The 26,979-nt window shown below is 40.9% G+C and overlaps 1 protein-coding gene across 2 annotated transcripts in view; it reads left to right on the plus strand.

Annotated features, from left to right (window-relative positions):
- The window catches only part of VWA8 (von Willebrand factor A domain containing 8), a 369,390-nt gene that overhangs the window by 311,020 nt on the left and 31,391 nt on the right, over nucleotides 1-26,979 (plus strand). For both annotated transcript variants that reach the window (XM_059995512.1, XM_059995514.1), the window contains 3 exons: nucleotides 4,367-4,475; nucleotides 7,542-7,698; nucleotides 13,629-13,737. In XM_059995512.1, the coding sequence (XP_059851495.1) occupies nucleotides 4,367-4,475; nucleotides 7,542-7,698; nucleotides 13,629-13,737 (375 nt within the window). The remainder of the gene's footprint in view (nucleotides 1-4,366; nucleotides 4,476-7,541; nucleotides 7,699-13,628; nucleotides 13,738-26,979) is intronic.

Consider the following 26,979-nt stretch of genomic DNA (forward strand, 5'->3'; position numbering starts at 1 on the left):
CCGTGTGCCAAGGCAGCAAGCGCATGTATGTTGCAGGGGAGGGGAGGGCGGTCCATCCAGGGCAATGAAAGAGCTCTTGACATGAGAGGAAAATCTTCCCCGGAAACCTCCTGATTTTCTTACATCTCGGGTCGCCTACCTTCCCCTAGATCAATCAGTGGCAGAGGGGAATGGGGTGGCCGGGCTTCATCCCAGCTAACCGTGGTGCATCTGACTTCTGTTTAAAAGGGAGAAAGAGGGAGTGGACGTTGGGGAGGCAGCTAGAAGCATCTGCTGTGCCACACCTAGTCTCCAGCTGGAAAATAAGAATAAGCTGTGTTGTCCAGTCAGTCCTCCAAGAAGTAACTTTCCCTCCAAGATTGTATTCTGGCTATTTATGTCATTTTACTGATGGTTTTTAAAAATCATGAGTTTGAGGAGGAGCCTGAAATATATGGGCCTTGCCTAGAAGGGCTTTCATGAGTCATGTCCCATCCCTGCTCTGGCTTTGGGTTGCTTTACTCTGGGACATTTTTATGAGTTATAATTTACAAGCTCCATGTTTTTTCCATTTTGATTCATCTGAAAGAGGATAACAGTTCTTATGATTATAGCACGCTTATCTAAAAGGAAGTAGGTTGTGTCAGCTGTGAGTGAGAAACACGTCAAAGGCCTTAGCACGTGTATCCATTTGCATCAACAGTTGGTAAGAGTCCACAATACTTTGTGGTTTGGGAAAAATTTTGATCCGTTTAAGTGAATACATTAAAGTCTATTTCAGTAACGGGATTGACTCACTTGAGCTCTTTCTAGATGAAACCAACCCTCGAAGGAAATGCATTCCAAGTCCTTCCAAAACACATCCTTCAAAGAATTCAGCAGTTTATCAACTTGAATGGCCAGAGGCTCTATAGCATCCTCTGTCCCTAGGAAACAAGCTTCCTCAAATAATAGGCCTTCCCTAGTATCTGTTCTAGTTTCTGTCCTGCGTTGGACTTTCCTAGACTTCCTGCCTTGTAACTTTTATGAGTCATTGTCAGTTCACGTAAGAGACTCCCTAAAATGCTTTGGAAACCGCTTGTCAGGTGAGTTCCTCCCATCCACCTAGAGAAATAGACTCGTGTGAGTATAATGGCATTCATAAAATGACACAGAATTAGATAAACTCCCCAAATGCCTCACTTTTAAGTATTTCTGTGGAATAAATCAGGTTTGGGCCGATGATTGTTTTTGTCAAGCATTTGTCAATTTTGGAACATGTCTAGACTCCCATTCGGGGTTGGTGTGGGGCTGACTTGTTGTGAGCCACGCCATTCCCCAACAGGTGGCCTGGAAGACACACAGGTGGCAAAGAGCACACCAGTTCCTTTCTGCCCAGAAAGTTCATAGCGAATTTTCTGCCTCCCTGAAGGCCCATTAGAGGTGTCTTTGCAATTTTAAGAGTGTGATTTTGGAGGTAGCTGAGGGGGGCTATTTGACAGGCTTTTTCTTTTGCCTTGTGCCGTCATTTTTAGTACTTCTTAAAAGGCTATTCTCTTACAGCAGAATAACTGAATTGTGAAATGTCTGAAGGAGATTGATTTTTGATGAAAGTAAAGTTACTAGACACATAGGACTTTGCTTTCTATACCTCTTCTGAGGTTCTTTTATTTATTTATTTGTTTATTCATTTATTTATTTTTTATTGATTTACAATGTGTTAATTTCTGCTGTATAGCAAAGTGTCTCATTTATACATATATATACATTGTTTTTTATGTTCTTTTCCATTATGGTTTATCTCAGGATATTGAATATAGTTCTTTGTGCTATACAGTAGGACCTTGTTGTTTATCCATTCTTCTATTTATTTTTAATAAATAGTATACACACACACATACCCTAAAGTGAGGAAAGGTGTTCAGAACAGTTATTCCAATAATGCTGTCATTGCCCAGACCATTTTTGGAACTTCATCTTTAAGAATTGGCTTGTAGAAGTATCTCAACTCTTATAAAGCAAACTAGTCTCATTATTCTATAATTGTGCCTGGTTTTGACTAACATCCCTTATTTACCACATTTTGAATCGTTGAATCAGCTAGAGCATGTCAATGGTAGGTGGAATGGAAGAAATTATTTAGTTGAACCCACTTAGTTTCTGATGAGAAGGTTGAGGCCCAGAGAAGTTAATTTACTTTCCAAACGGTACAAAGCAAATTAGCAAATAGTTCATACCAGAAATCGGCTCCAAGTATCCTTTAGCTATTTATTAAAAATCAAATCTATTTTTAAAGAATACAAAATGGCCACCATTAAAGATATTCAAATAGAATCTGCTGTGGATTCTGCAGATCCTTCCAGAAACAGTCCAGAAGTGTTTTGAGCAGCATTATTGTAATAAATGTGTCTTTATGTATGAAAAGTAAGCTTACCATCTTATTATAATAAACGTATTTCCATATGTAAGTTCCATATGTTTGTTTAAAAAAAATCAGACCGTAGTCGTAACTTTTCTATAGATTTCTTAAAATGACAACAGAATAAAACTCTATCGCAATTTTGAAATGTTTCTTGTTTTTCTCATTTCTCACGGGAAACATCTATAAGATACCGCTAAGATAACCAAACATTATCTCCCGGGCTGAGGCAAGCTTGTCCTTGTGCTGTGCTGTCTGATGAGATACCCGCTGGCTACATGTAATTTAAACTTAAATTTTAGTTAATTAAGTAAAACTTAAAAATCACATCCTCGAGTGCTCAATAGCCACATTGGGCTAAAAGCGACCATGTTAGACATCTCAGTTATATATATTTCCATCAACACAGAAAATGTTCTTGGTTAGCGCTGGTCTAGAATTCGCATAGTCAGTATACTTATTTTAATTTACTGATTATCTCTTACACTGCCTCTAGAAAAGCTGGAAAGTGGTGGCAAGTTTGGGGGACAGTATTTTAAATGCTTATTTGTTCTCTAAATGTTGCTATCTATGCTGCATAGTTTAATTTTTAAAAAGAAGAAAAAAATTATTTTCACCCATTTTTTCGAGCATGATTATATGTGTGGAATTCATATCAATTGTCATGTCCTGGCTGCAAAATTTTAAAGTATGCTGAAGTTATGTCAAAAACTCTGTTAATGATGCCAAAGCTAAGGGTAGAAAGATCTGGTTAATTAAAATCTCTTTATGCTGTCATAACATTTGAAATGAACTAGTCCGGACATAAGACCATGGAAGTTAAGTTGAATGCGTTCTTAATAGCCATTTTATTTGCAAAGGCCTTAAATTATCTACCTATCTTCGTTAATTCTAACCTCCAGAATGAAAAGTCCAGTTACTAACAAGGATTGGGTCAGCTCTCAAGACTGACCTGGCATCATGCTACAGGTCTATTTGCAGGCTCTCCTGTTCCACTGTAAGCAATTTGAGGGCAGTGACCAATCCTCCATGGCTTTCGTTGGCCCCATGGTAGTTCAAATGAAGTCTTGCCAATACATTTCCCGTTAAGTGTTATTTGAACAAATAAATAAATGTTGGATCTGGTCTGCCTTGAAAATCATTATATTTGGGAGCAGGCTCATAGAGCACATGGATATATGGCTGCTTCAAGTTCTTTTCACTGTGGAGTAATATCTACTGAGCTGACTGCTAGGATGGAATTCCTGCGTGGTTATCAGTCCTTTTGGTGAATCTGTGCCGAATTAAATTAAGGACCAATGAATGAGCCACAGGCTCTCTAAGAGGAAAGCTAGTGCTGCGTATTCTGTTGGATTTGCAGGAATAGTAAATCCAGTTTCAAAATCGAGATGAACTAGGAGAGCTATAAATACCGTAATAAAATCAGAGTGGGTCCAGGAAATAAGCAGTTTTCAGTGTCGGTGTGTATAACATATATCACTGAAGCACACAAAGATACATTTTCTGTTTTTCTTTTCCACATATTTTATATAAAGTGGCATTTCTCTGAGGAATGGGATTTCTTGGAAAATTAAATAGGTAAATGTATATCTGCTGTGACTTGGCTGGACCAGCTGGGCAGTGATCCTTTTAAACCATTGAGAGCTCTCTCAGTCAGTCTCTGGAGAGATCCATTTCCCCTGCTTCCGGTGGGTCTTGTTCTTTATGTAAATGCTCAAGGCATACTCTGCGCTAGAAGAATTCTGAAGCTGTAACCCAGTCCAGCACCTTTTCTTTAAAGAATATTTTTTAAAATTAAACTTGTCTCCTTCCCAACTAAATGGTTGTAAAATCCGGTGAAACTTTTGCCAGACGTTAACAGCATCTGTTGTGTCCTGTGGCCTGAGGTTACGCCATACCTTAAGGACTTGGGGGGAAACAATTCTTTCTGTCCTGCAGCTCCTGGTGTTGGTCACGGAGAATGATAATGTCTTATTTCTTCATTTTTAGATAACAATCAACAGAGAGAGCGGTGAAGACGTGAGTTCCCCCAAACACGGCGAGGAGGACCCAGACAACATGCCGCATGTGGGCGGCAACACTTGGGCTGGCGGCACAGGTTCGTAGCGCGGCATTCTCCTGGGTCAGGCTTCCAGAGACTTCGCAAGCCCGTGTGGACATCACAGCAGCCCCAAGAAGGCTCAGGAATCGGCCTGCCTTCTCTGTCTCCCCCGTTAGTCGGCTGGAGTGTGCCTTTGCCCTCTGTCCCAGCGTGACATCAAGACACGGAAAAACCTAAACCGATGCCTGGGGTCCACTCCTTCCTCTTGGCTGCCCAAAGAGAGCATTGTTCCCACAGCTGCTGCTTTCCTCTTTCCTCTGCGGCAGCTGGAGCAGACGCATCTGCAGAGCCGCAGGAATAGGGCCAGACTGTGTGCGCACTGTCTGATCTTATCACGGCCATGAGCGGTGCTGGCATGAGCTCTGTTCTTCGCCTTCCCTGAGGTTGGTCTGTGCCTCTTGGCCTTGACAGCCTCGGGAGGAAATGGGTTTCTGTGTTCGGACAATGTGCTATCAAATCGGCCTGTGGACTCCTTGCCTGCTCTGTTTATTCATCAAGCATAAGCTTGAAAGAAAGGATATTTTGAGAAATGTCCTTTGATCTGGAAGTTAGTGTCAAGCCAGCAAGATTTAATCCATATGGAATGCATTGTGGGACGAGCTGACCAGATGCAGGTTTCCCAGCAGCAGGCTCTTCTGCAGCAGACATTCTCGCTTGTTATTCAGCTTGTGTCGACTAGCTCACGTATCTGTCCAGGCTGAAGACCCTGCTTTTGCTTCCCCCAGCCTTTACTTTTCAATTTATCAAGGCTCTTTTGCTGCAATTTTTTTTTTCTCTTTGTCACTCTCTTCCCTCAGAATTCTCTATATTGAACTGAGCTCTGACCCAACAACTCATTTGATTCCTTCTTTGTCATCAGAACCCGTCCATTGCCTCTCTCCCCCTTATCTTAACAGATTTAGGATGTTCAAGGTTAGCTTCAAGATTATACCTTGAAGTCTGGACTCTCTGGCAAGCATTTTCATTTAAGAAGTTTAAATTAAAGGCTCTTGGAAGTGGAGGACGTGAAGAACTCTGTCCTCACGCCCTCTCCAACCCCGTATGACTTTGCCAAGGGACCGTGCTTTCCCGTGCTGTCCATCACTCACACCAGCCTCTAAACGGTTGTGGGTCCTTTCCTCATTTCACCAAAAACGATGTCATCTCAGCGCCCTTGAACTTTCAAGCTCTAATTCATGACCCACCCATACCTCCAGGAGGAAAGGAGTCAGGTCCCAGAAACCTGACTCTGTATCTCAACATCATCGTCCAATTACCAGTCCCCTCCACCTATAGGCCGTCCACAAGTGACAGCCAGGAATCACACACATCCAAGATGGAATTTTCCACAAGCAATTTCTAAATAAAAATGAAATAAGATGTGCTGGAATCAGAGGATAAATATACTATAATTAATAGGCTGTTCTCATGGTATTTCCCAAAAGGAAATGACCTACCTGGACTTTGATAAGGGAAGCAGAGTATGCGAGTTCTTGCTTTTAACTTATTACACCACTTAAGCCTTCAAGGGAGGCTTCTTCTCTTGCCAGAGAGCCTTCAAGGGAGAAAATGTAGCATAATTTAACCAACGCCTAAAAACTTTCAAAATTTCCACTTTATGAAAGTTAGAAATGACCTCATTCTATGTGACTGTTAGTTGTGTAAATAATAGTAAGAGCAGTCACTTAGAGAGTTCTTATTTTGTGCCACATACTGTTCTGAGCATTTTAGCCTCATGACAATCCCATGAAGTAAATAATATTAGTATCCCCATTTTACAGGTGATGAGACTGAGCTACAGAGAAGCTAAGGAACTTCTGTCAAGGACCCATGACTAGAGCATTGGAACCAGGATTCGAACTCAGGCAGTCCGACTTAACTATAGAATAGAGTACTGTACTATATAATACTAGTATACTATACTATACTATATAGTACTATAGAATACTGTACTATATAATACTAGTACTATATAATAGAATACTGTACTATATAATAGAATACTGTACTATATAATACTAGTATACTATACTATACTATGATATAATATTCAATATTATGCTGTCCCTCCAATATTGGATTCTCTTCTGAGTTCCCAAGTTATTTGTGAATGAACAAAAGAAACTGATTACTAGTATTTTAATCATTATAAAGCAGGGGTAATAAACTGGTAGCCCAGGGGCCAAATATGTAGCCAACCTAGCCAATATATGTATTTTGGGGGTCAATGCAGTGTTTTAAAATAATATGAATTTGAATGTATTTAGACAAGGCAAGTCTTCTCTAGTTAGCCAAATTCTCACCACTTCTTATAATAGTACCTACCTAATCTTCTAGGCGTTTAATTTTAATTAAAAGTTATACAATATTACATAATGCTCATTTTCAAGCATGTAAGCTTGGGTTTATATTTAAAAACTGTCCTGAAGCTGGCAGTGTTTATCTGTTGTCTATTATTCTAAGCTAAAAGTCAAAGTTAGTATAATAATTGGCTTCTAATCTTGGCTCATCCACGGATACGAGGTCATGAGTAGGTGACTTAACCTCTCTGTGCATTATTTTTATCATTTGCAAAACAGAGGAAACAGGATCGATAGCCTGGTCATCTTTCTTTTATTTTAAGGAAAAATGAGGTTACATGTGAGGGAAGAGGAGTGTCGTTCACCGAATTAACAAATATATACTAAGTATTTATGATGTTCAAGCCTCTTATAGGTACAGAGCTACAAAGATATGTAAAATATAATCCCATTCACACTATAGGTGACAAGAAAAGAAAAATAAATTTTAAAGAATAACAAATAGTGCATAGGAGTATTGACCCCTGTGAGGTAGAGTCATCAGGTGAGGAGTCATGGAATTTGGACTGAGCCCTGAAATCTGTGTGGGATTGGCTGGATGGAGAAGAAGAAAGCGTCCTTGATAGGGGGATGCCCTGTGTTTCCAGAAGAAAGTCATTTGAATGTTTAATTACTAGTTAAGTACAATTAATATACTGCGCAGGACTGCCTTAAAGCCATGATCTGACTTCTGTTTTGTGATCTGGATCAGACTAATCACCTGGACTTTCTGGTTTCCTCCCAGGGGGAAGAGACACTGCAGGTCTGGGCGGCAAAGGAGGTCCTTACCGGCTGGATGCAGGCCATGCAGTGTACCAGGTCTCTGAGGCTGAGAAAGATGCAGTTCCTGAGGAAGTGAAGAGAGCTGCGAGAGAGATGGGCCAGAGAGCGTTTCAACAGAGGTGAGTGGACCCCACTGCATCCGGAGCAGTGTCGGCCACCGTGGTGAAATGTCAGTGGACCCTGAAGTAGACCCCAAATTTGTGTGATTCTATTCCTCATGCAGCAACTTGGACCCACAAACTGAAATCCGTAGCCACCCCCCCTCCCAGTGGAGACAGCCGAGTGAACATAATCTCCCACCCTTTCTACTCAGGCCCTTTTACATGTATTAATTACATATGGTCATACAGAGGAAGGGCTTGAGCATGTTAGAAAGTAAAACTAAAGATACTTCTCTTCGGAGAAACTAAAGGTCAAATCATTCCATCCTCATCTGTTCCCAGGCCACATAGGGAATTCAGATAATGCTGCATGCTGGTCCCTTCCTGCCCTCAGGAATCTTGTGGATTCACGTGGAGACAGGACTAGTGTACACACACGCGCTCACACTCACACACCCCCTGGTTAAGTGCTGAAGTCCTGTGGTACGGCAGTGCAGAGAAGGGTAAGGTCCGTGGGCTGATGTGAGGTAAGACCTGAGCTCAGCCAGTATTTGGACATTCCAGGAAGGGTAAACTAAGGGACCAGAGGCGCCAGGGTAGGATGAGCAGAGTGACTATGGCAGAGAGAGCCAGCTCGCCTATGCAGAATAAAGGGTACCAGCTGGGGGCAGTGGGGAGTGAGGTTGACTGTGGAGGCCCTGTCAGTGGGTGGAGGGCTTGAAATCCAGGCCAACCAGCCTGTAGCTTTCAGATGTTCTGGAACCATCCGGAGCCACTTGATTGGAACCATCTAAAAAATGAGAAGAATCCGCATGATGCTTTCACTAGACATCCACATGTGTTCATCAGCTAAAAGTGAAAAATACCCCAGGAGCAGCAAGATCTCCTTCAGGAGCGAGGGCATAGACAGTGGTCCGGGAGGCAGATTTATACTGCTGTGCTCGGTGAAAGGAGCTGGGTGCAGTTCAGGAAAAGCACACTCCAGGGTATGTGAGTTCCGAAATTCCTCCCACGCAGGACATCTGGTTTTACATTAGGTGCTGTGCTTACACATCCTGCAAGTAAACAGTCCAGAACAATGGGGACACAAAAATGCAGGTCCCTCCTGCCACACCCTCAGGAAAGCCTGCAAGGCTTAGGACCCTCACGTACTCAGCAGGTAGATAAGATGAGAGTGTCACTCCCAGCCCTTCTGCTGGCTTCCCCGGAGACCTCAAACAATTAATTTATCGTCACTGGGCGTCAATTTGTTCTTCTGATGGTGACTCCCCTCTCCCTTCCTCTCAGAGAGGCTATGAAGACAAATCACTATGTTAGGAATGAAAGCAGTTTAAACTTCTCAAAAAAAAGATGGGAGGGATCCTATAATACAAGGTCTTGTTAGAATTAAAATATGGCTCTACGTTTCATATAAACAATAAATATTTATTTAGGAAAAGAACCACATAATTAGATACACATCATCATCTCCTCCCCAAATGATGAGTTCCTATTGTTTCCACGCTGAAAACCTCACACGTCCTGTCTCAATTTTTGTGTAAGCAGACAAATGGATAGAGGAGTTCACAGGGAGAGAAAAGGACCTGTAAGTAGTGATGGGGTAGAAGTACAGGAGCCCTTCTCTGATTTCCATGATAAGGGTGAGGAATCTGGTTCTATTAAGGACCATCGCGCCACCAGGGAAAGAAAGTAAGGAGCATCTGTAATAATAAGGCAGCTAAATTTAGTGGCTATAAGGGAGGAAAGAGAAAAAGTGGAGAAGGGAATGAGAAAACCAGACACCTCTACTAAGCGCTGCAGAGAAGAATCTAAGTCCGCGTGAAAGAATACTGGAAGGTGGTTGAAATACAGAGGAGATGGACAAGGGGATGAGAAAGGAGAAGATGAAATAAAAGCACATGGAGACCCTGAGAAAGACAGAAAACACACAGAAGAATGTTGCTTTCTACTTTCGTGTAGTAACAGTCCTATTTGATGGGTATTCAATTTAGTACCTGCTAAAGAGTTTTCTTAAACTTTTTATTACGAAACTTTTTAAACGTAAACAAAAGTAGAGAGTAACGTATAATGAACCCTGTGGACCTGTTCCCTCAACCTCAGGAAGAGAAATCTGATTCCATTCCGAGTCCTTGAAGCTAATTCAAGATTTTCTACCTTTTCATCGTAAATATTTCAGTGTGTCTCTGAAATATTTTACTTAAAAAAAATAAAAAGACAAAACTATTATCAGGTCTTTAAAAAGTAGTCATTCTTCACTGTCATCCAATAGTTTTGGATGCTTTAGTTTTAAAGCTATTTTGCAATTTTAGGTATATGCAGAATGAGGTCAAGTCCCTGCATTTGTGCTTTTGTAACACCCTGTACCTTTTCTCCATGGCTCTTAGCACTTTTTCCCATAGTGTTATTATTTGTGTGAATAGCTTATTTCTTCTCCACTGACTTCAAGTTCGTTGAGGGCAGGATATTTTGCCCTCTAGTATATCCCCAGTACCTACGCCCAGAACCTGGTACCTGGCAAGCACATACGTATTTGTGGCATGACTAATACACACGTGCATACAAGTAATGGTATCACCCTTTCACACTTAATTCAAAGACTGGCTAAAACCAGACTGACAGCCAGGCCTATCCATCAGCCTAGAGGTCTACCATATTGCCTCAAAGAGCCTAATTCTACTGATGGGTTCTTGATATTGTCAACATAATATTTACTTAGCGTTCATTTGTATCCGGATTTCAGCTAGATAGTGGTTCCTACATATCAAGAATTGCTTAACTCAGGAAGAGTAGCAGGTGGACAAGGGTAAGACATGTATAAAGCAGAACAGAGATAGTAAACCAAGAAAACAAGAATGAAATAGATGGCGAGGTACTTTTACATACTTGGAAAAGCGTTTAAGGTGGACACCAACCGTGGAAACTGTACCCACTACCATTTGCAAAACTAATCAGCCCTACACACTAGATTTCAGCTTGTGTTTGTTTTCCTCATAATTGATCCAAAAATGACCTATACGAAAAAGTAAAATGAGAACTAAAATTCCCAGACTCTTACGTAACAATAAATATACCCTTTAAGAATATACTGTGCCAACAGAGTGCAGTCAGTCCGCATAGATTACTAGGATGTGAAGCAGCTGTGCCCTGAAGTTTTGATCAGGGTTAAAGCAGCAGAAAGACCTATTTTCAGCTAGCTTTGTGGGTTTGAGAGTATTTGCACTGGGAGTCTTGTCTCAAACAGAGGCTAAAATGTCCTATTTTCTTTCACTGCTCCCTGCTTCAGTCTTCATCTTTCAGAATGTTATCAGCTTTGAACACCTTGTAGGTGATTTTTGTGAAAGCTGACACAGCTTGGAATATGATTTCCAGATCTCTTCTTAATTAGAGCAGCATGTGGTGTGTTCTGGGTGCAACACAATCGTGCCAGAGGTATCCCTATAACTGGAGTTAATTCTGATCTCTCTACAATGACCAGTCTGCCGGAGGTGACTTACTAACTGCCTGGCTCCTTCCTTGATGTGTGTGTGTGTGTGTGTGTGTGTGTGTGTGTGTGTGCACGTGCGCACGCGCACGTGTGTGTTTCCCCTGCTAAGCACAAGCTATGCCTACATTTTTTTTCTAATCTCCCTTCTTTGGAAAAGTACTAATCTCCCTTCTTTGGGAGAGAGAGCACATTAGCCTCCCAGGTATGAAGGGGTTGGTAGCATGTCCTGCAGTGTCATTGTGCCCAGCTTCTGTCAGGCTTGATACTTGAGACATACCTTAATCTAATGAAAATTTATAGAGAGGTTTAAGAGATTGCCAAAACTAAACATAAGAGGCATTGTTAGGAGGGCAAGTCCTATACACATATTCCTTTTCGTCCTTCAGAGCAGAGAGTAAATTAGACTTAGAAGGACACCTTGGCATGTCACCTCAGGAAACAGCCATGCAGATATTATTTACCTTTCAGGTATTTACCTTTTGATAGCCAGTGTTTTCAAAAGTGCTATCCAACAGCATTTATTGAATGCCACTGGGTGCCAGGGTTCGTGCTGGTACTGGAGATTCTAAGAAAAAATAAGACATGTTCCTTACCCCAGAGGATTAGAAGAGAAAAAATGAGAGTACATCACATGTAGTAAAGGTATTTTTCATTAAATGTTTGGCTCAGGTATACACGCACGTGTGTGTACATGCATTTTCGTTTACTGGATCTCAATATAAAGTTTATTTCCTACTGTGGAAAATAAAGTTTGAAAAACACTATGATAGGGCAGAATAGACATATGTATTAAAAGCAATGAAGTTTATAGGTTCCATAGCAGATAGCTGTGGAAGATAATGTGAAAGAGAATGATCGTGAAGGGATTGAGCCAGACTTCATAGGATGTAAACTTTGAGCCGGGTCTTGACACCTGAGGTAGCATTAGCTAACCCAGCCGGGTGGTAGGGCGGGAATTGCATATCTGCCCTCATGGTCTAAGCCTAACATTATGTGATTCTAATAAGCCTTTAGTGCTCTGCCCTGTGGTGGATGGATTCTTCCCAGCGCTTGGGCAGACAGGGAGGAATAGAGACCATTCATCCTCATGGGGTATTTGGGGGTTCTGTTCCAGCTCAAGGCAATAAAAGTATACTCCTGATAAGAGTTTCAGCTCTGCACCTAGGAACCATATCTCCAACATCGTGTACATGCACACCCACACACCCACACACACACACACACACACACACACAGAGCAGCTTAGAATACTGTGCTGTGGTTAGGCTTTTGAGATATGCATTCATCATTCCCTGTCCTACTATTAGTACCCTTTACATTTATAGAAATTTGTAGAAATGTGTATTATGGATAGAACACTGTAAAACCTTCTACTTATAATTAGTTTAAGATGCTGCATTTTAAATAATTGAGTCTTATTTGTATTTCAGTCACTCATATCAATTTATTTTGAGCATCTGTTATGCTAGGGATCATGGTAGGCACCGTGCAGATAAAGATGAGAAAGACTAAAGGAGCAAAGAGTTCAGTCGGGGAGACAGGAAGCAGACAACTATAGCATAGGTAGCAATGCTCTGACAGAGAAAAGCATGAAGTGATTTGAGAGCACAGAAGACAAATCTGAAGATCAGAGCAGGCTTCCTGGAGGAGGTGACCATTGATATGAGCCTTGAAGAGTTCATGGAAGTTAGTAGGCAAAGAAGCAAGGAGAGGCACTCTGGCTGGGAGAGAAGCCCATGCAGGGGCTCAGGGACAAGGGCACACAGTGGGTTGAGGAAACTGCAAGTGGGCTGGCAGGGCTGCAGCAGAAGCAAAGAATGAAAAATGGTAAAAAGGAGCACTGTCCTGGGAGGACAGAATTTCAATGCCACAATAATATTCAAACACAATTATCCTCTTAAAAGTACACAGTCAATTTCAGAAAACTCCTGTATTTTACATAGCAACACAATTTATTTACATTCTCTGGGCCTGAACTGTTATCATGATCAACCAAATATATGTCCTTGGTCTTAAAAAGCAACCCATGGGATCTCTCTAGGAATCTGCCACACGAACTGACCATCTGCCAGCATCACGACACGTGTTTGGGATACAGCAGCAGTGTGCTACAGAGCTGAGTCATACTGGCTCATATGAGCCAACTGCACATTTCTTCCTAACTCAGTGCTCAGGGGCCTCACTATTGATAGCTTAACATCAACCACCACAGAAATCAACAAACACTACAAATCAGGGCTGCTTTTTCCTCTGCAGGGCGACTTAACCATTTCCTAGGGCATCACTGCACACACATTCCTCTCTTTTGAAACATGAGCTGGAGACATCACTTCTTGCTTTTTTTCCTCAAAGGCCTCCTGAGTTACCGAGGAGTTTGCTACAGTTCTTAGCAGTAGATGAATGGAAGTAAAAGAGGCACAGGTACAGGCTTTCAGGTGTTGTCTTTTTTGCCCTCTGATTTTAGGTTAAAGGAGATCCAAATGAGTGAATATGATGCTGCAACCTATGAAAGGTTTTCAGGGGCTGTTCGACGGCAGGTGCACTCCCTCCGAATTATCCTGGATAATTTACAGGTAATCAACATGTATGGGCCAAGAAAATAATCTGGGCCCCAAACTAGACCCACCCCAAAGCTATTGGAGAAAGTTATCTGAACCCTGATCAGCCAGTCCAAAAATATTAGTCAATGCCAAAATGTTTGCATAAAACTGTGGGTCACTCTATGGCTTTCTTAGTTCAATTTGTCAGGTAAAAATATTTGACCTCACCTTTCCTCCTGTCCAGGAAGCAGTAATTTAACCAGTGACTCTAAAAGGCGTCAGACTTCCTGATTCTCCTCATCTAGATCTATGAGTGTCCCATCTCTACTAGAAATCCACAGATAGAATTCTCTCCCTACACATCATTTTGTTGTGAATGACTCTCCCAGGCAATGACAGGAACATTTTGGATCATCCAAGCTGTGCATCCCCTATGCACCCTGACCCCTCCTCCCCTGGTCCCCACATTGCCAGCCTCTTTGCAGTTTCATAGGCTAGTCGTCTCAGAACTAGTTCATGTTGCTATTGCCCCTAAAAATATTAAGATGCTTCAGTATTTCTTTTTTTTTAATATTAAGTTGTTTTTGCATTTGATTTATAAGATAAACACCTCATGACAGAGTCTGTAAAAAGCATGTCTGTATTATCTGTGATAACAGAGACTAGTAAGACATTTAGCATTATTAATAAGATTTCAGAGGATAAATTTTAAGTGAACAAACTGCTTTCGAATCCATTAGAAGCATAAGATGCTTCAATATTTCTTAAGCAAAGATTTGTTATTTGGAGATTTTACACTTCAGATTGTGTTCTGACCAATTTGCACACATAATTAAGGAAGGGCTAAGTATTCTGAAAAGTCACAAACTATGTAAGATTGTTTTGCCTGAAGAGAGAGAGAAGCCACATTTCAGGGGAGAAGGGGCAGGGTTAGGAGCCAGGCTGTGGTGTGCTTCTCCGTTCTACTCTGGAATCTTCTGTCCTTTCCTTTGAAGTTCATGGCCTTCAGTTATGCCCTTTCCCTCTTTGGTTCTTTTGGGGGGAAGTTTTATTATTATTTGCTAGTTATTGGAGGTAAGAAGTTTTCATTATGCACTTTTAATCTACCATTTCAACCTCAAACTCTGAGAAAGCCTCATTTCTAAATAGATCTAAACTACATCAGGAGATTAGGAAAAGTTACATCACTTCCAAAGGGTAAGGAAGGAGAAAGGTCTTTATAATGATTAATTAGATGCCTAATTTCAAAATCTAGGGAGTGTAAGACTTAAGTCGTTTGCTTTAAAAAAAATCCACATACAGTTATTTAAGATAAAACAGCATAAGATTTTGTATAAATTATGTGAACAACATAACATTGAATGATTGGATTTTCTTCCATAATCACTCACTTAAAAAGTACTCATTTCCCTGAACACTGAGGGCAACTTCTGGGTGAGCTCTGAGCTCAGGGCAAGACAGTAGGCAAATAAGACCCAAAATGAGTGGTTCACAGGAGATGAGGGTTATGGGAGGTATGGTGCTGGTACTAAGACTGAAGAGTGAATATAGTCCCATCATTAGTTCATTTCTTAAGTTCTTGATGGGATAGAAAAATAAAATGCAGAGCTCCCCTGGTGACGCTGTGGTTAAGGATCTGCCTGCCAATGCAGGGGACACGGGTTCGAGCCCTGGTCCGGGAAGATTCCCACATGCTGCAGAGCAACTAAGCCCGTGCACCACAACTACTGAAGCCCAGGCGCCTAGAGCCTGTGCTCCGCAACAAGAGAAGCCACCGCAATGAGAAGCCCGCACACCGCAACGAAGAGTAGCCCCCGCTCGCACAACCAGAGAGAGCCCGCACGCATCAACAAAGACCCAGTGCAGCCATAAATAAATAAATTTATTAAAAAAAGAAAAGAAAAAGAAAATGCAGTCCCTGCTCTCAAAGAAGGAACTTAAAGAAGACAAGCAAACAGTTTCCTAAGGTCTGTAGAGAAGTATGTGCATGATTCTATGGGATAAATGAGAAGAGCCTTCACCGAGGATGCAATGCTTGAGCTCACTCTTAAAAGATGCTGAGGAATTTTCCAGGTGGTTGAGGAGTGAGGGCATTCCAGACACAGGACACGGCACATACAAGTGCACAGAGGCATGAGAGAGGACAGTGAGTTCAGAGAATAGCACGTTATGAGTTCAGAGAATAGCACGTTATGCAGTGTGACTGAGAAGACCGTGTATGTGGTGGGGGACAAATGGCAAGGGAGAAGGCTGGCACAGTTGTAAGGACCAGATGGTGATCTGGCCCTGGATGCCATGCGAACTTGCACACAACATTGGGTTTGACCCGGTGGACAAACAGGCCGTTGGAGGATTCACAGTACTAGGAAGAGATACAAGAATACATTTTTAACTGAAGGAATCAAAATCCTCATCTGGTATTAGTTAATACCTTGATTGATATTCATTGGGCACCATGCTATAGTTACTTTTACAAACATCAATGCATTTAATCCTCACATCAACCCTTTAAGATAAATGATACTATGTTTACAAGATCAGTCAAAGGAAGAAGAGTCAGGCCCAGTGCTGGGACTTCTTAAAATAGGACACCAGTTAAGCCTGGGTTAGGATTAGGGTCAACATTAAGGAATGACTCTTCTGGGAAACACCACAGCAATGAGACCAGTATCAGAAAACCATGTTTAGTTTTGCTTCCAGCTTGCAAAGAGAGAAATGCAAGAAAATTGTGAAGGACTCAAAGAAAGGCAGCAGATAAGACTAAATAGATGGAAAAGATTTTTTTTTTTTGGAACCAAAAAAAAAAATCTGTAAACGTATTAGGGTTAATAACTTTCTAAATACCCTCAAATATAGTAAATAATTGTCTCAGGGAAGTTTTCATTCTTTTCTCCCCTGGAAATCTGAAAAAGAGAAAACAGGCTTAAATAATGGCAAGGAAGAGCTTTAAGATATAAGAAAAGGAAAAAAAAAAAAAAAAAAAAAAAAAAGATATAAGAAAAGGAATAGAAGTAATTTAATCCTTAAATGAGTACCTAAAATGGATATGGAACTTCCATCTCTAGAAATCTTTACAGATAACACCAGCATTTTCATAACAGCAAGCATTTATTGAGCAATTACCACGTGCCAGCTATTCTACTAGGTGCCTTACGTTAGCAGCAGCATCATCAAGATCTCTTCCATCATCATCAACACCAACAACATCATCGTCATCATCATCCTCCGTAGTGGCTAATAATGCCAGCTCTGGAGCCAGACAGCCTGGGTTCTGTAAAATGGGAAAAACAGATAGAAGGCAGTTATTAAGATTAACTAGGATGATTTGTCTTTTTTTTTTTTTTTTTTTTGCGGTACGCGGGCCCCTCAATGTTGCGGCCTCTCCCGTTGTGGAGCACAGGCTCCAGACACGCAGGCTCAGCGGCCATGGCTCACGGGCCCAGCCACTCCGCGGCACGTGGGATCTTCCCAGCGGGGCTCGAACCCGCGTCCCCTGCATCGGCAGGCGGACTCTCAACCACTGCACCACCAGGGAAGCCCCGGATGATTTGTCTTGTAGGAGCAGATATCAATGGTGCCATAACAGGCTCAAGGGCAGTCAGAGCAAAGACAGCATTGTGGGACCCCCGCCATGCCCTCCAGTTTCCTTCTTTTATGTTTTCTTCTTCCTTAAAAGAAAAATTAAATTTATTTGTGATTTAAAAAAAAAGATGAAGATGATATGCATAAACCCCTTAAAACAGTGCCTAGCATATAGCATTCTCTATAGAAGAATTAGCTTCATCATTTCCTTCATTGCACTTGCTAATAGTCATCAACCTGGACTGCAGGCCCCCAGTCAAGTACTTTACATTCATTGTGCTATTTAGTCCTTACAATAACCAGTTAGTATTATTTTCTACATTCGATCGATAAAGAGACTGAGTCACATAAATCATCTCAATTCTCAACAATCTTACGAAATACAGATATTTTGTTCCCACTTTCTAGTGAGGGAACTGAAGATTAGGAAGATGACGGAGGCTTGTCCTGGGTCCCTGTGGCTAGCGAAGCAGGTGTCTGAGCCCAAAGCCCACGTTCCTATGATCTCTTAAGCCTGTTACCTTCTTCCAACTCTACAACTCTGTGAAAAGTATAACTTTCACATATACTCTTAAAACATTTTGCATCGTTATCCAAATGCCAACACAGGATCCTCATCTGGTATTAGTTAATGTCTTGGTTTAGTATCCACTGGGCACCAAGCTATAGTTACTTTTACAAACATCATTGCATTTAATCTTCACATCAACCCTTTAATATAAATGATGTTTTATTTACAAGATCAGCCAAAGGAAGAAAAGTCAGACCCGCTGCTGTGACTTCTTAAGTATTTTCAAGTGTTTCCCTTATCGAATCTTCTTTTTTTTTTTTTTTTTTAAATCCAGGGTGTTATTCTCAAGTGGGGCTTCTGAAGTCCTCAATTTGGAAAGATAGTGCCAGTTGCAAACAGCCGCTGGCCAAGGATAGACAGGACCTCATGTGGAATGTGAATCCTTAGATTGCAACAAAAACAGGAAGGCCTGGATTTGGTCACCTTTTGGCCATCTCCTGCCAGTCCTGTGTGGTTCTGATTGACTAATAACATCCAGCTGTCTTGAGGTTATTGTGTAATCCCAGTAACAATGGGTGTTTCCTCAGTGATCAGCACGAAGTCAGGCCAGGAACTGGCAAATCATCCTTCGGGGTGACTTTGAAAGCACAGCTTCAAGCCCATGCATTGAGAGGCTGGGCTGAGATCCGAGGAGAGGGAACATCTTGCCGCCCGTGTCAGCGCTGCTTCCGCATGTGCCTCTGTTGCATCACGGGTCACTCTTCTCAATTAAGATAGCTGTCATCAGTGACCTTCCTTTGCTTCTGGACTGGATTCTTCATGGGATATCATAGAGTCCCGGTGATTGGACCTTTTATGAATCAGTAGCAAGAGTTTTCTCATTAGAATAGTAGGGTCTATAATAACTTCAATTATACTCGGTTCAGAATCTGAATCTCTGATTCCAGCTTTCCCTAACAATAGAAAATATCCATTTCTACAAAAAGCCACTGATTTTAATCATATCTTCTCTCCATTGTTTTTTCTAATCTACAATCAGTAATTTCATTCTCAGGCTAAACTAAACTAGCCTTTTTCTGATTGCTTTGCCTAGCGTGATATCTCCATGAACCAACAACTACGTTCCTTTTTTTTTCCTTTAGTGGTTCAAAATGAGCTTGTGTTCAGATAAGTGATGTTTGTGAACACTGATGTGTGACGTGCACTGTGCTTGGCACTGAGGGCACAAAGATTAATAAGATATTGTCTCTGTACTCACAAAGGTATTAACTTCAAGAGGTGGGGAAGACAGGCACCTGCACAGATCATTTCTGTTTAATATGTAAGCGTCTAGGTAGAGGAATGAACGGTATGCAGTGGATGCCCAGAGGAAGGGGATTCTAGGATAGATTTTGAAGGAAAGAATCCATGACCTGAGTCTTGCAGGACACACGAATATTAACCAGACAAAGAAGGGTGAAAACAATGCCTAGCAGAGGGCACAGCACAGACAAAGGCCTGACATTGTGATCTCAGGTGTGAGCTGAGGTCCGGCCAAGGGCAGGATACCACTCAGTGTGAGATGCAAAAGGCTTTGAGGCTGGGAGGCAGGTTGGTGCCAGGTAAGGAATTTTATTCTGAGCCCCTACTTTGCTGTATGTAAAGAATGGAAAGCGTTTCCCCATTCGCTTTGTTTAATCTGCAGTAACAGTGTTTCACCCAGTGGACATTTACTGAATATCTATTTTGCCTAAGAGTTCTTGCCTTCAATAGCTAACCTTCTAGTGAAGAAGACACGTTTAGTTGTAAGAGAAGACACAGCATGGTAGATGCCACAGAATGGTTTTTAACAGAGCGCTATGGTTATGTAGACAGATGTGCGAGCAACTTCTAGGTTGGGCAGTTAGGGAAAGACTCACAGAGGAAATGTCGTTTGAGCTGGACCAAGAAGGATGAGTATGGTTTCAATTGGCAACTCTTCTAAGGATGCAGATGGGAAGATGGTCTTGACCAGAGCTTCTCAAACCTTCTATGGAGAGGGGCCAGGTTTTTTTTTCAACTGATCACAGACGAATTTTTCTTTTTTTAACCTTTTTTTTTTAAGGTCAGTCCTTCAAACACATTGTTAATTGGGAAAATAATGCCTTCACGTTTGTGTTTCTGTAACGTTCAAGTAACAAATTTAGTGGCTCCTAAGGAAGCTTATTTCTATAGCAGCTCAGTAGATTGTTCCCAGTAACTCTTTACAAAGACTACCTTGTTCTTCAACTCTCTTTTCCTTTTCACGGACTAATACTTTTATAAAATAAAATAGAAATGAATTACTGAAAAAAAATGATATAAAAAATAACATACGAAATACAAGCCCATATTATTTAATATTAGATTCAACAAACATAAAATTACTTTGTCAAATTGCTGTATAAGTTTCTAAATGATTACTGTCAACTTCTGTGACCTGTTTCATCACAGACCAGTAACAAGTGTTCACACACCAAAGGCAATCTGGGTAGCTCTAGTCAAGACAGAAGAAACCTATGAGCAGGGGGCAAACACTACAAAGAATACAAGGCTGTTTAGAGAATGGCAAACAGTCCAACGTGACTAGAGTTCAGAGTTTGGGGATGGGCTTGTGGGCAGGGAGTAATAGGAGAGAAAACTAGAGAGAAGGTGAATCCATGCTGACTGTCTTTTGTAATCAGTGAGGAGCATGGATGTGACTGAGAAAGGGAGTGGTGTGGTTTGATCTTCTTTAAGAAGTTTCATAATCATGGAGTTAGTAAGTCTTAGAGGAGAGAGAGGTGGAAGAAGCCAGGAAATTATAACATTACTTCAGTTATTCAGTTAAGAAGTGATAGGAACCCAAACCAGGGTAATTGAAGTGAAAATGCAAAGGATGGGACAGTTGGGAGGTATGACCAGAAGACAGTGACTGATGGAACGTGAAGTGAAGGGGATGGTGAGGTCTTCAAGCCCTAGGGGACAGAAATAAGGAACACAGGAAGAGGAGAGGCTTGTGGAGAAAGCAGATGTTTGGTTTGACTGTTATTATGTTTTCTCACTACTGGGACACCTATGGAAAAATGTCAAGCAAGCATGGTATTTGAAGATTTTAAGCTATGACTCGAGTTCAAGAGCAAGGTTAGGACCAGATAGGCTTACATATCTGTATAGATATGTCTGTATTTTTATGGTCATCTGTGTAGAGAAATGGCCCAAACCAAGAGGGAAGATGTGTTGATGACGGTGAGGGTATAGAGCAAAGAGGGGGAAAGGTGAGGATGGGCCTGTCAAGGAACATCCGCATTTCTGGGGAGAGGAGTAAAATGCTAGTTACTCTTTCTTAGCACACGAATGGCTCGTCACTTAGCATGTGGCATCAGTGGCCATGAGAGGACAGCGTCAGCCGAGCACAGCCTAGAAGTACAGTCCTGACTTCCAGGCTGTGTGAGCAAAGGCATCGAGTGACCATTAAAAGGATTAAAATACTAAAAAGCTGTAAACAGCACAAAAAGTAGCATTCCTAGCAAGTAAGTACAGGAGACCACAAATCACATTAACATCTCTTGCTTGGAGAGGCAGGGAGTAGAAGAGAGAACCCTAGAGCTGGTGAGAAGCAGATCACTTGACCTCCATGTTGTCACCGCCAAGCAGCAGCATTTGAAAGCAGCAGCTCTGAGGAGCAGTGGAGGGGTAGAGCGGTCTAGACCTTACGCAGTGGCATAAAGCGACAAGCTGGAAAGGCAGTAACTCTGGGAAAGGGGCCAGGCCAGCCTCAACTTATACTTGGCTTGAAGACCAGATCCAACAAATGCCAAATGGCCCCGTTGCAATGGCTTTTCCAAAGAAAATAAGAAATGATGTGGAGATGAAGTTCTCATGCTGTGACTGTCCATAGTTCCAACTCCTTCCCTGCAGAGCTCTTGAGCTAGTAGTATAGCTTTGCTTCAAATACCAACACCAGTCTAAAATCTTCAAGGAGAATTCTAATAATAACAAAGTGGAGAATCCATCCAATCTGTTGCTGAACAGTTTTGAACAGCCATCCTATCATCCAAGAATGAGGACACAAAAACATAAGATGAGCTCTATGAAATACTTCTGCAGTGAGGCAGAATAATAGAAATTCAAGATGTAGAAGAAGACGATGCTGATAGGCTAGAATATTTTCTTCAGAAAACATCACATTTTTAGAAAACATCTGCTTTGTGTTCTCAAAATTCAAAGAAACCTGAAGTATGTGAAATAAGGAAAGACTAGAAGAAGACTACAAGTGCAATGCCAAAGCTGAAACCTACATTAAAAGTAGAAAGGACAGACTCAATCCAGTCTTAAGTACTAACGTGAAAGGAAAACTTGAATTGTTATTCCATACTGAAGAAGTAAAAACTATGTGAAAGCTGGTCAGCAAAAACAGAGCAGAGAGCTAACACATAGAGCATGAGCCATCCCAACATGTAGAACAGTACTTGGCCCATGGTAAGTGCTCAGTAAATATATGTTGTACCAACGATATTCCCGAAGAAGCCACCAAAAAGCATGCATAAACAATAATTCAAGTAATAGTAAAAGAAAACTGTGCTGAGCCAAAGACAGGCTTAAGTCAATGGATCAAAAGACCTTTACTGAGTACCAGGCAAAGTTAATGAGAAGAGATAAGCACCTCGCCACAGCCTCATGGAATTTTAACATTTCAAAAACAAAGAAAATAAGAATGTAAAAAAAAAGAAAAAGTGAAAGAAAATATCCTAAAAGCATACAGGCAGACAAAAACTAAGCTATTGGGCTTCCCTGGTGGCGCAGTGGTTGAGAGTCCGCCTGCCAATGCAGGGGACATGGGTTCGTGCCCCGGTCCAGGAAGATCCCACATGCCGCAGAGTGGCTGGGCCCGTGAGCCATGGCCACTAAGCCTGCACGTCCGGAGCCTGTGCTCCGCAACGGGAGAGGCCACAGCAGTGAGAGGCCCACGTACCGTAAAAACAAACAAACAAACAAACAAACAAAAAACAGCTAATCTATTGTCCAAGAAAGAAAAATTCATCTTACATTAATTGTCCCTGAAACATTGAACACCAGAGATCGTGAAACAACATCTGCAGGATCTGGGGGGAGAAAAGTTGTGACCCAAGAATTCTCTACTCAGCCGAAGTACAAAGGTGACAGAAAGACATTTTCAGATATTCAGAGATTTAAAATATATGTCACTTAAGTATCCTTTTGAAAATAATTTTGAAGTAAATATGTATACACACATGTGTACACACACATCTATACATACATATGTGTAAATATTCCAGCCAGTTAAGAGAGGAATCAGATTCCTTAAGAATGAGAAACCTGTGGTATAAAAGGACCAGCAATGAGTATTGGAAGCAGTTAAACACAGAATCAGATCTAAATAATTGTGGTAAATATGTTTAAAAGAAAACTCAAATATCAAGAATAATGTTTTTAAAGATACACAATATAAAAATAGTACATTTAAAAATAATAAACAGGGCCTAAATTCCCGTATTGTCTCAAAAATTAAACAAAAATCAGAGGTTGATATCAAGAAACAGAAGGTTTGTAATGAGGTGGATGGACCTAGAGTCTGTCCTACAGAGTGAAGTAAGTCAGAAAGAGAAAAACAAATACCGTATGCTAACACATATATATGGAATCTAAGAAGAAAAAAAAAAAAAGGTCATGAAGAACCTAGGGGCAAGACGGGAATAAAGACACAGACCTACTAGAGAATGGACTTGAGGATATGGGGAGGGGGAAGGGTAAGCTGTGACAAAGAGAGAGAGTGGCATGGACATATATACACTACCACATGTAAAATAGATAGCTAGTGGGAAGCAGTGGCATAGCACAGGGAGATCAGCTCGGTGCTTTGTGATCACCTAGAGGGGTGGGATAGGGAGGGTGGGAGGGAGGGAGACGCAAGAGGGAAGAGATATGGGAACATATGTATATGTATAACTGATTCACTTTGTTATAAAGCAGAAACTAACACACCATTGTAAAGCAATTATACTCCAATAAAGATGTTAAAAAATAATAATAAATAAATATTAAAAAAAACAAACAAAAGAAACAGAAGGAAGCAAAAAGTGGGATAATGAGAGCGACATATGAGAGCGACAAATACTATTTCAGTCCTGAAGATGATTAGAGAAATTGAAGTTAAGCCAGGCTTTTTACTGAATGCTATGTATTACTGAAGTAATGCCAGCAACATTAAGACATTTTTTAAATAAATTTATTTTATTTTATTTATTTATTTTTGGCTGCGTTGGGTCTTCGTTGCTGTGCGCGGGCTTTGCCTAGTTGTGGCGAGCAGGGGCTACTCTTCGTTTTGGTGCACGGGCTTCTCATTGCGGTGGCTTCTCTTGTTGCGGAGCACGGGCTCTAGATCGCAGGCTCAGTAGTTGTGGCTCGCGGGCTTAGTTGCTCCACATAAGCCAGGCTTTTTAAAAACTTAATTATGCTGATATTTTTTAAAAACTTAATTATGCTGATATTTTATTTTTCTTGCAAGTTATGACATGTTTTTATAAATATTCCTGATTATTTTGTGGAGAGGGGACTGAAGGGGGCAAGAGTAGAAGCAGGGGGACCACTGCAGTGGTCCAGGTGGGAGGAAATGACAATTGACCTAGGGATGACTTGGACACAGTAACATATGGTCGGAAACCACCGGAAGTTGAGAGGCTTTGCCAGTGGTCCAGATGCGAGATGTGAGGGAAAGAGCAGTCAAAGATGATCCCCAGGTATGTGGCCTGAACAGCTGAAAGAATGGGGTTGCCCTGTTGCCTTTCGTTGAGAGAACTTGGGGAGAGTGGGCGACGGGCTCTAAGGCTCAGTTTTGAACTGTTAAGTTTAAAATGCCTGTTATACATGCTCACTGATATGTGTAGTTCCCACCTCCTTTGAAGTACAAAATATCTAATTCTTGAAGGAAAGATGTGAAATTGCTCACAAAAACTCCTTGTAAAATGACAGTAAGTTGTCACCCAAAGTAATAGTTTAGTTCCACGTCACCATCCAAGAGTACAAACTCTTCTAACAAGAATCGTCTTTGTTAAGTACATGAATCACCTTTTTTTTTTTTCTAGCAATGAGATGTCACTTCAAGAAACAGAGAATTCCCTAAAATAGGAAGGTCTGTATCTGCTCTTTTTTTTTTGGCATTTCACCGTTTAGAGTAGCTGGCAACCTAACAGGTATTTAGTAGAATATTTTTTTACTATGTCAAAACATCGAGAATCAGGGACTTCCCTGGTGGTCCAGTGGTTAAGACTCCACGCTCCCAATGCAGGGGGCCCGGGTTCGATCCCTGGTCAGGGAACTGAATTCCACATGCCACAACTAAGAGCCCGCATGCGGCAACTAAAAGATCCTGCACGCCGCATCGAAGATCTTGCATGTGGCAATGAGGATCCTGCGTGCCGCAACTAAGACCTGGCACAGCCAAATAAATAAACAGATATTTTTTAAATATATTGAGAATCACAAAGAAAAATTTTTTATTGTTTCCACTGATTTATAATTTGTGATTTTACAAATACTGTACAAAGTTTACCTTAATTCTTTTTCGTTTGAATGGCGCAAATTAATAGCAAAAAGTATTATGTTGTTTGAACACGGAGAAATGTTAAAATAATGGGAGCTATTGTTTAATGAAAGAATCACTGCTCCCAGGTATCCTCAATATCCGTTTACATGTGTTTGTTCACAAAAAGTATTTAGTGATGGTCATCGCTATGTTTTACTCTGTAGAATGGATGTGATTTCTACAAAAATTGCTACTTAAACCTTTCTAATCTTTTCATGAAATAATTCTAAAGGAATAATAGAAGATTGGCTTGCTTGTAGAGTTGATAGATAAAAGAAGTCTTGCTTAACCATAACCCAAATAAGTGAAGACTTAAGACTTGTCAGAATATTTTCAGGGCTGAAATCACAAGACAAAGTTCACAAACCGCAAGATAATTGGTTTTTGTCAAGTTTATTCCTCCTAAATGTCCTCACTGCTATAGATGTGTGTGTGTGTGTGTGTGTGTGTGTGTACGTGTGCTCATGCTTTCTGGTAACCAAATTATTTCTCAGAAAATGGATTAACCAGAATATGTTATCCTCTGAGCATTTCATTTAATCTAAGTGTTCTTTACATGAAAGTAATAAAACTGTATTTCTTTTTTAAGAAAGTCTGTAACATAGACTTTTTACTAGTGAAACCTATCTTTATATATAATGAATTCTCATTAGTATGAATTTGTTACATAATACAAAACAGATGGACATATTTATAAGAATACTTTTCTTCATGCAGTAAGAATATACAATAAAGAACATGTCTGGCCCTTTGTTATAAATAAATGCATTTATTTAAATACAGTAGGAACTTACTATTTAAAGAAGTATTTCAATGAGTCCCATGAAATACACAGACCAAAATAATCAATATTTCTATTCCAGCCCTCAGTAAATTTTTAAAGAACCCCCCTTCCAGCCCATGGCCTTTAAGAGCACCCATCCTGACGGGCCTCTTCCTGTTTTGAGTTTCCAAGTATTGGTGGGCTGGCTAGATGATAGATAATAAATTATCTGTCCATATTTATCTGCAAGTTATATACTTGAAAATGAATGAATAGTGCTACTATATAAAAATGTCTTTGTGCCCATAGTTCTGGATCAAAAGGCTGGTACATACTTTCACTTCTGAAAAACAAAAACTACTGATTCATTGATAAAAATGTCAATAACAAGCAGAATCAAAAGTAATTCATTTCAGGACTTCCCTGGTGGTCCAGTGGTTAAGACTCCACGCTCCCGGTGCAGGGGGCCTGGGTTCAATCCCTGGTTGGGGAAATAAGATCCTGCATGCTGCATGGCATGACCTAAAAAAAAAAAAAAAAAGTAATTCATTTAGCCACAAATAAAAATTTTAAAGAATTTTAGCCACCAGAATGGCTAAAACTAAAAGAAAAAAAGAAGCTGTCAATGTCAAGCGTTGGTGGGGATGCAAGCAAAGGGAACCCTCATACACTGTTCCTGGGAACGTAAATTGGAAAAACTACTTTGGAAACCTGTTTCACAGTATCTCCTAAAGCTGAGCATATCTAGGATTTCCACCCAACAGAAATACACACGGACCTGCTGCAAAAGACATGTTCAGGGATGCTCATGGCGGCATTACTCGTAATACCCCCAAA

The sequence above is a fragment of the Delphinus delphis genome, chromosome 18 (genome assembly GCF_949987515.2).
Source record: "Delphinus delphis chromosome 18, mDelDel1.2, whole genome shotgun sequence".
Classification (NCBI taxonomy): Eukaryota; Metazoa; Chordata; class Mammalia; order Artiodactyla; family Delphinidae; genus Delphinus; species Delphinus delphis.